The 16,823-nt window shown below is 34.9% G+C and overlaps 1 protein-coding gene across 1 annotated transcript; it reads left to right on the forward strand.

Moving 5' to 3' along the window:
* Positions 1-4,524: 4,524 nt before the first annotated feature.
* On the forward strand, positions 4,525-16,570 carry calb1 (calbindin 1). Its single transcript, XM_083547317.1, has 11 exons — positions 4,525-4,678; positions 4,987-5,063; positions 10,028-10,102; positions 10,714-10,794; positions 11,255-11,311; positions 12,091-12,168; positions 12,249-12,304; positions 12,402-12,441; positions 12,531-12,584; positions 13,571-13,642; positions 15,701-16,570. The coding sequence occupies exons 1-11, from the start codon at positions 4,600-4,602 to the stop codon at positions 15,812-15,814; spliced, it is 783 nt and encodes a 260-aa protein (XP_083403443.1). The 5' UTR covers positions 4,525-4,599; the 3' UTR covers positions 15,815-16,570.
* Positions 16,571-16,823: the final 253 nt, after the last annotated feature.

Here is a 16,823-nt window from a genome sequence, read left to right on the forward strand (position 1 = left end):
AGCACAGGTGGAAATTATACCTTTTATACCCATCATCATTTTTTTGTGTGTTTTTATTTATCTCATGAAAGGCAGAATTCACATCACATGTTTTAAATATAAGAACTATAATATCTTTATAGGCCTTAAAAAATATAGTTAAGTAAATTTTGATGCACTCATTATGAAATTCAGAATAACATAGTCTATTTAATATAAGTAGATACACAGAATCCCCCACAAGACTGCCATGCCTAAACTCTATAAAAGATTGTTGTTCATGATGAGATTGAGATTGCTGAGTTGGCTTGCAATAATAAAAAATAAATACAAAATACAAAAATAAAAAAACAGAGGTAGTGAATTTAATGTATGTAAGGTTCTACAAAAACAATGACCCACATTAGTTTTAGTTAGCCTACTCTCTACTAAATAACTACAGTGAGGAAAATAAGTATTTGAACACCCTGCTATTTTGCAAGTTCTCCCACTTAGAAATCATGGAGGGGTCTGAAATTGTCATCGTAGGTGCATGTCCACTGTGAGAGACATAATCTAAAAAAAAAAATCCAGAAATCACAATGTATGATTTTTAAACTATTTATTTGTATGATACAGCTGCAAATAAGTATTTGAACACCTGAGAAAGTCAATGTTAATATTTGGTACAGTAGCCTTTGTTTGCAATTACAGAGGTCAAACGTTTCCTGTAGTTTTTCACCAGGTTTGCACACACTGCAGGAGGGATTTTAGCCCACTCCTCCACACAGATCTTCTGTAGATCAGTCAGGTTTCTGGCCTGTCGCTGAGAAACACGGAGTTTGAGCTCCCTCCAAAGATTCTCTATTGGGTTTTGGTCTGGAGACTGGCTAGGCCATGCCAGAACCTTGATATCCTGGCTGTGTGCTTCGGGTCATTGTCATGTTGGAAGACCCAGCCTCGACCCATCTTCAATGCTCTAACTGAGGGAAGGAGGCTGTTCCCCAAAATCTCGCAATACATGGCCCCGGTCATCCTCTCCTAAATACAGTGCAGTCGCCCTGTCCCATGTGCAGAAAAACACCCCCAAAGCATGATGCTACCACCCCCATGCTTCACAGTAGGGATGGTGTTCTTGGGATGGTACTCATCATTTTTCTTCCTCCAAACACGTTTAGTGGAATTATGACCCAAAAGTTCTATTTTGGTCTCATCTGACCACATGACTTTCTCCCAAGACTCCTCTGGATCATCCAAATGGTCATTGGCAAACTTAAGACGTGCCTGGACATGTGCTGGTTTAAGCAGGGGAACCTTCCGTGCCATGCATGATTTCAAACCATGACGTCTTAGTGTATTACAAACAGTAACCTTGGAAATGGTGGTCCCAGCTCTTTTCAGGTCATTGACCAGCTCCTTCTGTGTAGTTCTGGGCTGATTTCTCACCTTTCTTAGGATCATTGAGACCCCACGAGGTGAGATCTTGCATGGAGCCCCAGTCCGAGGGAGATTGACAGTCATGTTTAGCTTCTTCCATTTTCTAATGATTGCTCCAACAGTGGACCTTTTTTTACCAAGCTGCTTGGCAATTTAGCTGCTTGGCCCTTACCAGCCTTGTGGAGGTGTACAATTTTGTCTCTAGTGTCTTTGGACAGCTCTTTGGTCTTGGCCATGTTAGTAGTTGGATTCTTACTGATTGTATTGGGTGGACAGGTGTCTTTATGCAGCTAACGACCTCAAACAGGTGCATCTAATTTGGGATAATAAATGTAGTGGAGGTGGACATTTTAAAGGCAGACTAACAGGTCTTTGAGGGTCAGAATTCTAGCTGATAGACAGGTGTTCAAATACTTATTTGCAGCTGTATCATACAAATAAATAGTTTAAAAATCATATACTGTGATTTCTGGATTTTTTTTTTAGATTATGTCTCTCACGGTGGACATGCACCTACGATGACAATTTCAGCACGTATATATACACAGACACAGACACACACACACACACACACACACACACACACACACACACAGACACACACACACACACACACACACACACACACACACACACACACACACACACACGAGTGTAAGAAAAAAATACAATTGATAACTAGATGTATATGTCTAATATGTGGAATTCAAATATTGATAGCATCTGAATAGTAAATGGCATCCACTTTAATTCCTTCTCAAAAGAGGTCCTGCCTTTGTGTTTTAAACTATCATAACTAGTTGATTGTGTGAAACACTTGTTTCTTTGTGTAACTGACTTATTTGCCTAATATGATTCCTAGGAGGCAGCCTCAAGCTTTTTTTAATGATTGGTGATATCTGCTTAGCTTTCTTACCCAGTTGTTGCAAGTGACCCTAAAAAACAAGATCTAGATAAGATATTATTTAAACTGCTTAAGGTAAAATGACTGGAAAAGCAAGAGTTCTCAACATCTGTATATGGCCAAATGTTTGTGGACACCTGGATATAGGATGCTTTTTTAATTTTTACTGACATTAAGAGACCCAAACATGTGCAAGCATAAACGTGCTCTTGGGCACAATGTGAACACTCTGAAGACATTTTGGCAATGCCATTTTGCCAATTTTGGAATATAAAAATCGGGGCTGCACCTAAAACCCACTGAACTGCTGCAGGGTTAAAATCAACTGCTAGCTGCAACCCAGGCCCTCAGCCATGCTTAAAAATCAAATAGAAACCCTAGAAACTAAAATAAAGAAAAAACTATAACATCAAAGAGAGGATTGAATCTGGAATGGGGTGGGTGTGCTTTTCAGACAAACCTTATAGTGTATGTTGTTGTTTTCTTTTATATACTTTTTCTTAATTTCTTAATTGTATTGTATGATTATATACTGCATGCTTATAATCTAATGGTTACTATAATGCTACCCTCCTCCCCCAGGCTCTATTAATCAACCAACCAACCAAGCAAAAAAAAAAAAACAAACAAACAAAAGAACTTCTATCCAGCCATCCACCAATCAATCCATCCACTTAGAAAAACCAACCCTGCCAAATCTCTGTCCTTGAGCTAGCTGTATAGATAATCACTGGCAGAGCACCAGGTTTGGGCATCATTTTTAGACTGAAGCTCATTAGTATTGAAAACAAATTTGAAAGATATTGAAAGAGATTCTGCATTTAATGTTATAATCTGAATAAATGTTCCAATAATAAATGTAATAAGGTAATTCATAATACTCAACAGCCGTGAGGATTACCTTTACTCAAAATATATATCAAAATAAAGTATATTCATATTAAAGATGTATTAAAGATGTACAAAGCATAAAAAAAAAATTTTTAGAAGTCTTTATCAATAAATATATTCTGATGCTGGTTCACTGGGTCAGGGAGTAAATACAAATAAAAAAAAAATAATAATAAAAAAAAAAACTTATTTAGGGGAGCTTAGTGTAGTATGAAAAACAAAACAAGATATTTTTTATTATTATTAAAGATTTATCAGTGCCTAAAGATAGACATAGGGCCTAAATAAAATATTTTGCAGACTTTGGAGATTAAAGGAGAACAGAAGAAAGTGTTTTATGACTGCAAAGCCTGATGGGCCATATTCTGAATGACTAGGCACTTCCCTCACAGGCTTAACAGCTGTGCCTTAGGATGCATGTGAAATTGATGCACATCATTTTTAGATACCAGATGTTTGCTCATAAAAATTTTTCCTTGATAAATGGGATTGTCCTGTGCCTTCTTCTCCATCCACCGCATGAAGAGCAAATCCTAATTTAAATTCCACTCACATCTGTGCACACCAGTGTGTACGCCTCGTCGCTACCTGTGACCACAAGACTGCAGAAGCACAAAGGCATTTGGGCAGAAGCGCATTTAGGATCCTCTCAGCATACAGAGGGGAGGAGGACGGGACGGCACAGCACGGCAGCATGGAATGATGGGTCTTCTGGCACAAAATTTTTTCGCCCTCATCTATAAACGTGAGAATTTGATTCTCTTTGTCCGGTGCTGTAATCTGTATTAAACGAATTTGTATAATGTGCTGGATGGTTTTTAACACCACTGGGAATATGATACAACAATACTAATACTACTATGTAGTCAGATTTTTATCAATATATTATATGAAGTTTGCATGAAATATTAAATAATCAAATGTGGTTTAATTTTTAAATAGTATTAATATATTCAACTTTCCAAAGAAATATGCAGGCATTGAACTTTGTTCGAATTGTATAAAATCAGGGACAACCACCTCGGCACTGTTTGCTTAAATTTTGACAAATTTCTCATGATATCAGGTTGAGGCAAAAAAGAACAGGGGCAGATTATTCTTCAGACTCAGAAATTAGATGTAAAATGTGTGCCTAGACATATGCCATCCCTCTCTCAAATAATTCAGGATCAAGCTTTTTTATTTTATTTTATACAAGCAGGAATAAGCAGAACATTGATAAATGACCTATGGAAGAGCAGTATTCAGATGCTGAGCTGCAGGTGGACAGCAGGAGCAAGGGGAGGGTGAAATTTTGTCCCAGCTGATCCAGCATAGGGCTGTTAGTGTGCTTTATAAAGAGAGAGTGCAGTGATTAGAGTGGCGCTCTCTCGGTGTCAGAGCATCGCAACAGCATCAGTGAAGGAAACATGGCCAACTCTTACCTACAGGGAGTGGAGATTTCTGCCTCTCAGTTCCTGGATATCTTTCATCATTATGACAATGACGGTAATGTGGTCATCATTTCTTGGAAAGAAGACTGTATGAAGTTAAACAAATTTCTCTGGATTAACTGCTTGATTTTTTTTCTGGGCAAATTTATTTTTATTTTTTAAACATGAATTTTACCTTTACCTTAATGTGGCACCAAACAGATTGTAAGCCACATGTTTCAAATTAATTTGCATTCTTTTGTGCAAAAAGAATTGCCCAGTAATTATGTCAAAATATACAATGCGGTCTTTTGTGCACTACACAGCCTAAGTCTAAATTGAGACTCTTTTTAACTGATATTACTACCATCTGAATTCTCTCAGGTAATGGCTATATCGAGGGAAAAGAGTTACAGAACTTTATTAAGGAACTTCAGCAAGCTCGGAAACAAGCAGGCCTGGTAAGTATTCTCTTACTCATAAATTATGATCTTACTTCTGTAACTCCAATAAAAAAAAGTTATACAGGGTATAAATGGTTAAAAATGATTATAGTGTTTAGCAGTCATAATTGGGACTAGATTATATTGGGACTATAGACAATGCTAAATTAATGTGAGGTCAGACTGAATTCTAACATTTACTCCTTACATTTATCAGTTAAGGGTGAGGCTATGAATATAATAGATCAATTTGAATCTTTTAATCGATTGGAATTTTAAAAGTGCTGAATGGAAATTAATTCCTTGCACCACTGATGTGTTGTTTCAAATACTGATCTGTAATAATTGCAGTCTTTTTTAATTTCACTAAGATGTGCCTGCGTTTAATTTGCATCTAGGTTTGACTTTGCACCACTTTTGAAAGGAGAAAAGCCTGTAACATGTGCTTCAGTCTTATTTAGTTTGTTAGACTTCACATATTTGTCGATTGCAATTGTCATTTGCTGTGATGTTTGTTGAGCATGGCTATATTTTTTGCCTTTCTATATCTTTCAATATCAGCTGTGATTCTGTGGCAAATAATGGAATAATTAACTGGCTTTAATTTGTTATATTTCCCACACCGAACACAGAGTATATATCACTGCAATTACACCTCCAAAAGTGGAAATATTTTAAATATAGTCAGCAATCTAGCATTTCCTATTCTAAGATTATTAAACCTATTCTAAAAACTGTTGTTTTTAATATATTTTATGCTTAAATATTTTAGGCATTTATTTATAGATAAAAGCTAATTATCTGAAAAGATTACATACTTTAAGTTCTTTATTGAAATTTTATAATAATCATTTATTATTATAAATATTATAATAATTATTACTATTATCACATTCACCACACACATTTAGCAACTAGAAAGCAGGGCAAGTTTATTCATATAAGCACATGTCTTATATAATGGCAATTCAAACTGCTTTTCATAACACAACTCTAAACAGAACAATATTATAGATGTACAAAATAGTCAAGGTATGAATATGATAGAAGGTTGATCAGAATAGATTTTAAATATTGATTTTAAAATGGCTTCTTTTGGGTGGATCTTTAGTCTTCAGGGTGATGCCTTTACCCATTAAAAAATGTTGAGGTAGAGGTAAGTATTTAACTGAAGAAGAGAAAGAGGTATTTACTCTTTCAGAGGAGATTTTTTTTTACTCAAAACATGACATATTTAATCACAAGACAAGCATTTGACCCTATACTTCTATTAGTATTAGGCTATGCAGACTGGTAATGTTTTTTCCCCTCCAAATCCTTGTTCAGCACTTTAAAGCAGTTGTATATTTTAAATCTTTTTTTAACGAAGAATTAAATTTTGTAAAATGGGTTGTTTTGCATTCAGTAGATGTAAACCTCTAAAAACTCTAGCTACTGTAGCTAGTTAATTTTGTGGTGGAATTTGAGTCATTATTTACAACATAGCCTTGTATAAAATTAAATCGAAAGAATATCACACATGACTTGCTGTTGGCTACTATCAATTCATATTAGAATGACCACATAATAGACCTGACAACATGCAGTCAAGCATATTGTTGTGAGCATTTGTGCAGCTGAGGTAATTTCATTAACCATTTTCAGCTGCATTTCCAAACCAATTCCATCTCAAAATTCACATAAACCACCTGAAAAAAAAAAAAAAAACTAAAATACTGGGACATATTTTCTGGTTAAAATGCTGGTCTATGGATTAGAAAGTGGTGAATAAAAATCCCAGCACCACCACACTGCCAGTGCTGGCCCCTGAGCAAGGCCCTTTTCCCTCAACTGCTAAGTGACTAAAAATGAGATGACTGTAAGTAAATAAGATTAAGTGGATAAGGGAATTTGCCAAATGTCAAAAATGTAATCCACCCCATTATCCCCATTTCCCTCTCCCAATCAGTATAAGATATCTTACAGTAGAAATTGTCCTACAAAGTAGACACATTGTCTGCACTTTTCCCATTTTGTGAAAAGATATTAGATTTATTTCCACTGATTTGCCTTTAAAATTTTGGCATTTTTAAACAAACCAACTCCTTCCAAGCACGAGGCAGCATAACTCCTTCCCCAGTAGACAGCAGTTCCAATTTTGGAATAATATTCGATAATATAGAGGCTAAGTGACAGGGAGCAAACTTTTTCTAGATTTTCTTTTTCCAAATAATTGTGCAACATCTAATAAAGTAAGAAAACCGAAGGACAGTCAGCTCATATCTGTCAAATAGCAAAAAGAAATGTTCAACAATCACTACATGTTTTCATAATTTTCAGTATTTGAAAACAAAAAAATTAAATGTATGGAGTTGAGAAGAAGGACTTTATGAAGATTAATATTTGTAGATAAAACTTATTGTAGACAAGAAACTAGTATGTCTGGTTGCTTTTAGTGTGTATATTTTATTACATGGTTTGTGCTTTTTGTGTGTTTTATTTTCCAATCTGTGTATTTTGGTCTCCAGCCTGTAAAAATGTAATCAATACAAGACTAATCATGATTCGTCCCACTCTCATAATCTTAAGATCTCCATTGATTTAATGTCATTCCTTATCATGTTGTTAAACTTATGTTTATGCTTAAGGTATTATATTATTATGTTTGAGAGATCCAAGATAGCATGTGATGTATTTTCATTTCTTGTTTTTATTTTATTTTTTTTTACAAATTACCTGCCAATTTTTAGTTGACAAAATTGACTTTTAATTGCAAAATTGACTTGGTTATCTAGCTCATGAATACAACTGGAATATTGGAAATAACGGTAATTTATCTAGCATTTACTTTGTGGCAACATGAAAGGCAGAACTATAGAGAAAACAGTAGTTTAAATAAGTTACATTTTATCATTGATTTCTTTTACATTTTGGGAAAAAACAAGCTGACCATTTGAATTTTCTTTTCTCTTTATCTTTGTGAGCATGCCAAAGAAAATAATAGCTATTTCATTTGAAAGCTGGTGTCATTGTGTAGTGTAATGTCTATTAAATTAATTGTTGTGTAAACTGAAGTTTGAAGTACAAAATCTAAAGATTACAGTTGTCATGCTGAGGCTAAATCCACATTTTGAGTGCTGTGGCACTGTCCTGATAGGTGGACTTACAGGTGGAAGACTAAACAAATCTGAAATGAATGCAGATACTGCAGACTAAAGTGTGCAACAGAATAAGAGCAGCAGTGCAAACATTGGAGGTGTCATTTCCCTGTTTTAAATGTTGCCATGTTTTCTTTAGTTTTCTTTATTGTGCAAATGGTTATAAACTAAAATATAACAATTATTTTGGCTCTATTTTAAAGCATGTTAGCATAATATATATTAATACAACAAGGAACTTAATACTTTGTTCCCTGGTGCATTAACAGCATGTAAAGCACCCAAGTCACTCTTTCATTGAAATATTAATACTGATACTGTATGCCAAGTAGCAAATGCAAAAATCATTAATTAATCAAAATATTAGTGTGTAAATTGTGCACATGAGCTATTTAACTGGTGATTAACCAATAATTTACAACATGCAGTAAATCAAGACAAACAAGACAGAATCATTACCATGAACAGCTCACTGTGTAATACTCATTATTACAATAATAATGGAAGATGATAAAAAACAATATATATATATATATATATATATATATATATATATATATATATATATATATATATATATATATATATATATATGAAAAAAAGATTGAAAGATGATAAGTTTGGGACTGTCTAAATAATTTATTTGTGTTTAATCGATTATGTACATTCTGACTGAAAGTCCTAAAAATCTAGTACAGCTTTGATTCATGCAAACATTGCTGGCTCTTATGTAGACCCCTGTTTATAAACAGGGGTCTACATTAGAGTCAGGTAATATTTAAAGATGCATTTCCACATTCTTCAATTAAGTAGAAGTTTTTTGTTTTAAAAGTTGAAATACTGACTACACTTTTTCACTCAAGTATAAGTAAAGAAGTTTTTAACATGTCAGGCTCTGACATGTACTTAAGTAAAAAGTAGCCATTACTACTACCTGTTTAAGTGTCACGCTGGTAAATGGAACTTACGTCATATTAATATATTAATACAAAGTATTTCAAATGTTGTTACCTAATGAATGTATCCAGGCTGAACATCCACTATATAGAAGATATAGAAAAGATGATGATGATCAGGAATGTCTCTGTTCTCAGTCATGTTTACATCACTGACTCCCTTTGTCTCATTAACGTTAACCCCAGACTTCTTGTTGTCTTCTGACTGCTTATTGTTATTTTCGTAAACTAGTCTACATCTGTAGTTTGTGATAACCAGGAAATCATACACCAGTGGTAGATTGGAAAAAAAAACGCACAATGACAAGAAATATGTTGATGAGCCTGGTTTGGAAATGTACAAAGTAGAACGTACAGATATTTGTGTAAAAAATGTAATGACCAAATAATAAATAGTGAAGTAAAGTACTGATACCAGAAAAATCTACTTAGAGGTATTTGTACTTCATTACTTCGCATCTCAATGATTTTACTTTACGCCTGGAAAAACAGAGATTGACAATTTAATCTAAATTAAGTTTGCTTTGTCAGCACGGCCCAATGTGTGTTATTCCTTTTATACCACAATAGTTTGTACATACTACCCTTCATACATTTGACCTGTTTATAGTTCAGGTAAATTTTATAGGCCATCTGCAAAACAAGTTAGTACCACTTACATCACAACAGATTTAAACTGTAATCCCCTCACTAACAGTTTATCTCTGGCAAAAGCATCACTCAGCAACACTGTTCTGTATGAAGTATGGGGTGAACTGTACACCTTACAAACAAACTGAATTACAAAATCCACATACCATTATAATAAAACAATTTAAAGTTATACTTTTTCTTTTTAATACCTAATAAAGGCGGCTGATATCATTTCTTTCTTATGTGTATCTTACAGGAGTTAACAGAACAAATGAGGGCTTTTGTGGAAGAATACGAAAAAAATACTGATGGAAAAATAGACATTATTGAGGTATGGTATAATGGGTCTTTAACTGTAATATGAAAGTAGCAAAAGTTTAGAATGAAAGTTCTTTCTGTTCATTCTTCTTGTATGTGGTCAATTAAGTCTATCTTTCTGGTTCAGTAAAGCTTTGATTCATAATAATTAGATCGTGCCTTGTGGTTAGCTCAGGGTAAGGAAATCTGAACACCTAAATCAGATAACATGTAGACTGAGACCACTTTTTTGGGGTAATTGAATTGCCTGAGAGTTTATTTCTCCAAACCTTTCGAAACATGAACGCAGGAGACAGCCGAAGTGCACAAGCCTGCACTTGACCAATAAATTATAATTCCCAGTCTAGACATCGTCTGGTTAAATTGCCAATTTCAGCCAAAGGCCACAGAGAGCTGTAAAAGCTTTTGGAGTAAAAGCAGTGGACATTGATGCTCTCTCAAGAGCACAAGAACACTTTATTCAGGTGTTGTATGTGAGAGATGACGTCCAACGAATTTTATTCACTTGTTTTCTGTCTCATTAGTTTAATCACAGGATTAAAACTGCTATTATGGTAAATATATTGTAGTGCATTTATTCCAGCTTTTTGTTAACTAATATATATTATTTTATTTTTATTGCAGTTGGTACAAATTCTACCCACAGAGGAAAACTTTTTGCTTTTTTTCCGTCAACAGCTGAGGTCCTGTGCAGAATTTATGGAGGTATTCTTGAACATAATTTATTTTTATGTTTATTGTTCAAGATCCATTGCTTATGAAAATGTCCTAGTAGGCAAGCTTTATTTACAAAGCAGGACTGTTTAATAAGAGTGATAGGCATTGATTAAAAGAATTTAATTAAAATTAAAACAAACATTCTTGTGTTAATGACACACAAATTAAATTAGATAAAACATACTGTAAAATGGAAACAAAACTACTTCACTACTGAGGCTGTTCAAATATTAGGTAGGCTTTAAAACCAGATTTGAAAATGAAAATTGATGTGTATTGACTAATCATTCCACATTGCATATCCACTTTATGACAAAAAGTAAACCAAAGCAATATATTGAAAAATTTATTTATTTATTTATTTATTTATTTTTTTTTATTTTTTTATTTTTTTTTAGTTCATTGCATGCAGACATTTATGCTAACCCATAGCTTCTCTCTCTAACAGGCCTGGAGGAATTATGATGCTGATCATAGTGGCTACATCGAAGCTGATGAGCTTAAGGTAAGAAAAAAATAGTATCCTGATCTGAGAGATACACATTTAATAATCATTCACCTCTGGCAAATAGTGTACCTCAGGGCTTTTTATACTGCAGAATAAAAATATAATTTCTACAGCCTTATATTCCAGCTGAGAGTGTAACTGAAATACAACCCTTCAGGCCAATATTCCAAAAGCTACCTGCCTACTTTCACTCCACAGATTCTGGATTGGATTTGTCACTCAGAAACACTGCTGACCTTTTTCGATTACACATGACAGGGAGTTGTAGATATAAAGCTCTGATTTATGACTAGGTCGGTTATAGCCAAGTGAACCATCACCCCTCTGTCAAGTGCTGGCCTTTTCCATGAACATAACGTGTTGTTGGCAGTCTTAACATTATTAGTAGAGAGGTGCACGAACAGCTTGTGAGATGTTGAAACACTTCAACTGACCTATAGATATACCGCAATAAGGTTATGAAGCAGAGCAAAAGAGCAAGATTTGAATTTGAATCTAGAATTCAGGGTTTTTAAAGTTGTTCCAGTTTATTAGATAGTAATTTATGTCTTTAAAGGTTCATTTCTCTAGAAGAAAATGAAACAGGTCAGTAGGAAATCTGAAGAGTGGAGGCTATACATTTTGAGATTTCGAGCATGATATTCACACAGTGTGAGAGCGATATAAATCTAATGCGGTTGAATGGCTGCTCAATCATCAGTTCACTATAGCCTTTGAGCTAATGCTGATTTTGTTCAGTGAGTCCTAATGAAAATTCATTGTCACTACCATTTTAGAATTTTTTGAGAGATCTGCTTCAGAGAGCAAAGAAACCTTTTGATGAGAAAAAGTTAGAGGAATACACATCAACCACGGTAGGAAAAAACATTCACATCAGTTATTTATTTCAAGGTTCCATAATCTGCTATTGAAATGCTATTTTTTTCCCTTGCAGCTAAAAATATTTGATTTGAATAATGATGGGAAACTGTGTCTGGCAGAAATGGCAAGGTTCGTCTTATAAGTGCTTAACAAACCCTCACAATTTTTTGTCTGCGTATCAGATTGTATTTCCGCATGTATAATAGTATTATCTTTATATTATCAGGCTACTGCCAGACCAAGAAAACTTTCTACTGAAATTTCAGGTTAGATTTTATGATGAATATGTTTTAAAATATTACAAATACTCCATTTAGATTTACATGCACTAATGTTACACTAATTCTTACTACAGGGAGTAAAAATGGCCAGAAAAGACTTCAACAAGATTTTTGAGTTATATGATAAGGTAAGTACTTGCTACCAATTCATCTTGTGTGAACATGTGCGTAATTATATAAAGTAATGGCATACAGGTTCTGCAGTCTGTTTTGCTGCATATATTTTAATCATAAACATTAGTACATGGGTCAGTGAGGCATTCACAAGATGTGAGTCTATTCTTGGGTCCTTAAGGTAGAAGTTATTAGTATGCATAGAGTGTGTCCTGTCTGGATATTACCTCCAGCAGTATTGGAGTTCTTGGCTCTGGCTTCAACACAATGTATTAGTGTGTCTCTGAATAGGACGAATTCTGTGCTACTGATGACAGCACCTCTGATCCTTATTGACTGGCAGCTTTAGGTTGCACACTCACCTCCCTCCTTTCTCCTTTCTCCCCCCCCCCCCCACACACACACACACACACACACAAACACAATCACAATACCCAGAGAGGAGATTTGTTATAAAAAAGACAACACATACTTGTTAGCAAAACTGAGGTGTCTCAGAGCAGGCTGGCATACTGTTGACTCATTTGGCACAAGTCTGTTATGGCCATATACTGTTTGCTGATTAATTTTGCCCCATTAAGCTCTGGAGGTGGCAAAGGGTCACAGGACTGCATTTAGGTTAAAAGTGACAGTGCGTGATAAATGATACCCTCTTCGTAATGCCTACCACAAGCAGTTCCACATCATTAACGTTATCAAGACCAACTTACTGTTTCGGCTTTTCAGAATAGGAACAATGGCATGGTTTTTTTCTGATACTGAAGAATTAATTTTTTAACCAAATATTTATGTTTGCAGCATGAAATGAGCAGCTTAATAGCTAGTGTAGCATTGGACTGACTGTGCAAAACCAATCATCAATGCCTGCTTTATCTCATTCTCAGAGAGCGCCACATGAAATGTTTCTAATGACCGAATAAAGCAGTTGGAACGGTATGAAACAGACTTTACTGTATATCAAAGAAAATATCTGTGGTTATCTGTATTCTTTGTGTTCCAGGACAGGAATGGCTATATGGATGAAAACGAGTTGGATGCCCTGCTCAAAGACCTATGCGAGAAAAACAAAAAGGTGAGAGTCTATTTCACAAGCTGTCTGAAAGGTTTTGGTTAAGCAAATTACATTGAAACTCACATTTTTTTTTTTGTCAGCGCTGAGGTGGGCTTGTACCAACACAATTTCTTGAAGCGGACTCATGAAAGCATGCTAACATCAGTCAAAATCCAATCTCCTGCTATGTGTGTGTGTTCTGCATACAGATGTGTGGCTACAGCAGTACTTGAACATGGCTTACTTTAGCCTCACACTAGGCTGCAAAAACCTTTTATATATACTCACTGAGCACTTTATTTGAAACACCTGTACCTGTGCAATTCTCTAATCAGCCAATTATGTAGCAACAGTCGAAGGCATATCATTATGCAGTTATGAGCGTGTGGTTTTGTGTAATGTTCACATCAACTATCAGAATTTGGAAAATGTGATCTCAGTGATTTAGACCATCACATGATTGTTAGTGCCAAATAGGTTGGTTTAAGTATTTTCAAACCTGCTAATCTGGAACTTTCTTTGGAGTTCACAATGGATGGTGCAACAAAGAAAATTATATAATAAGCTGCAGGCTTGTCGATGAGAAAGATCAACAGAGAAAGCACAGGTGAATTCAGATCACAGATTCACTCTGAACAACTGTAGTGAGCAGAAAAGCAACTCAAAATGCAAAACGTAAAGCGGAAAAGTTACGACAGTCCAAGAACATGTTGCGTTCTAGTTCTGTCAGCAAAAGACAGAAAACTGAAGCTGCAGTGAACACAGACTCACCAAAACTGAACAGCGTATGACAGAAAAAAATATCCTGGTAAATAAAAGCCTGAATTCAGTGTGTCCACAGTTGAGGTTGTAAATGGTGTAATGTTGTGGGGACAACTTTGGGAATTTTCTGGAATAATTTGGGCTGTTAATACCAATCAATCATGACTTGAATACCTCAGATCATTTGAGAATTGTTGCTGAAAATGTGTATAACTTCAAGTCACACTTTACCATCTTCTAATTGATACTTTCAGCATGATTATGTATCAACGCTGGTTTCATTAAGATGAGTTTTGTTTTATTAGTGACGCTTCGGTCAGCAGATCTGAAATCAAGAAAACAGGATATGGCAAAAGGGGTTTCGCATGATGAAAATGCACCTGAACAATTTATAGGAATTGTGGAATACAATTATTTTAACCATAATGTCAGAGGCATTTTTCAAACATCTTATGAATTTTTTGCCACATGGAATTAAGGCTGTTTTGAGAGCAAATAGGTTAAGTTTATTTATTTAGCGCTTTTTACAGAATTTTAAGAGTTAAGAAACCAGACTCAAAAGGGGAACCCATCCTCATTTGGGTGACATCAAGAGTGTGATTATAAATCTTTAAACAATACAGAACACTAAAGAGTGAGAACTAACATGAGCACTGGAATGTTAGATTATAAGTAAATATATAAGGAACTATCCACTATTAGTACAGTCTTCCTAATAAAGTTTTCATTGAGTGTATACATGTCTTTTTAAAATTTTTATGACCTGTAATTGTAGGTATACAATTAATTACTGTAAATCATCTGTTCTAGTTTGCCAGACAACCACAGGATCACAGAAAGACATTATTTTTTTAAAATCATTACATTAGCACATACTGTAATAGCAGTTACTGTGTATATCTTGACTGTGTAGACTCAATAATCGCATTAAGAGATAGCTGTACATTATTGTACAAAGACATAAACACTTATTTTCAGCATACACAGTAAACATTAATCATATCCAAGGTGAATATTTTGAATGTTTTTCAACCACCCAGTGACACTGAGGTGTAAATCCCGGTACAACACCCACTGATATGCCACCATCATATCAATGTCACTTCATCCTTATAATATCTGTGCTACTGTTTCACTAATAGGCCATGTGGAGGAGTGTTGACATATGATGGATTGATGGTGATAATTATTGTACTTTTCAAATAAAGAATTTGAGCAGAGTTGAATGATTTGCAACACTAGGAAGGCATTAGAAATCGTAGTTGTACTGGTGATAAAGAAACTGTCTATTAATGAAAGCCTTTTTATATCTGACAGGTTCTAGAAGTAAGCAAAATCCCTATATATAAGAAGGCCATCATGGCTCTTTCTGATGGAGGAAAACTCTACAGAACGGAGTTGGCGCTGGTGTTGTGTGCTGAAGACATGTGAGATTTGTCCACCAGTTGATGTCTTTTTGATCTACTACATCCTCTCCATCCACATCCCACCGCCAGCAAAGCTGTCTGCTCACTCATCATGTGAACATAGCTAAACACTGGATGTATTTCTGTTCATTTGGGGAGCCGGTCAAGTACATGCCGAGTGTTTGTAGGTACACAGATCAGAGACCGATGCCACATACTTTTCAATCTATCGTTTCTATACCGTTTCTAAATGTACAGATTTTTGTAAAGACAAGATTAGTTCAATACTTCACAGGACAAGAATCTTGGTCGCCACTTTCATGAAATATGTTTTCACACCCAGAAAATGAGACATATCCCAAAACACTGAAGCTTCATGGGTATAACAAAATTCAGATCATAATTCAACATAGGCTCAGCAAATCATTTCATGATTAAAAATTCAATTGATCTACCTTATGATATAGCCAAAGCAATAAAGTGGTAGAGGAATGTGGATGGTACGAAGCTGTAAAATAGGAAAGTACTTGTATGTAAAAAGCAGCAGGCTAAATTTCCGTTCGCAGTGCATGTTTGCGACTGAAGGCACACCTTGCTGTGAGGCATTAGCAATTCCAGCAAGATTCTATAAGCACATACCACATCTATATAAACTGCATTGCCCCTGCCAACTCTTCAGTCTCATATTTCTGTATTTGCACTGTAATGAATGATGTGCTGAACCCCAGTGACACTGTGTATGAGGATATTATACTTAATAAAGTGCTATCTGAACTACTAATAGTGTGTTGTGGTTTGTGTCCATGGACTAGTACGTGTTACTAAAAGACCTGTTTTTCAATTACATATACTGTACATAGTCAATTCTAAACATGTGAACAATTATAGCTAGAGACCCCATATAATAGGTTTATTTGACCTCCTTCAGCACTTGTTCATATGAATAGTATTGAAACAATTCTGAAGTACATTAATGCATCACTTAAAGGTTTACAATAATATTGTCTTTTTATTGGAGCCAGTGTTTTTTTTTT

This window comes from Silurus aristotelis (genome assembly GCF_946808225.1).
Source record: "Silurus aristotelis genome assembly, chromosome: 1".
Lineage (NCBI taxonomy): Eukaryota > Metazoa > Chordata > Actinopteri > Siluriformes > Siluridae > Silurus > Silurus aristotelis.

Bases quoted from the DNA above. Each gene is read 5' to 3' on its own strand.
- calb1 (XM_083547317.1), top strand. From the start codon at position 4,600: ATGGCCAACTCTTACCTACAGGGAGTGGAGATTTCTGCCTCTCAGTTC. The intron at 12,305-12,401 runs GTTCGTCTTATA...TTATATTATCAG, and splicing joins TGTCTGGCAGAAATGGCAAG to GCTACTGCCAGACCAAGAAA. The intron at 12,585-13,570 runs GTAAGTACTTGC...TTTGTGTTCCAG, and splicing joins TTTTTGAGTTATATGATAAG to GACAGGAATGGCTATATGGA.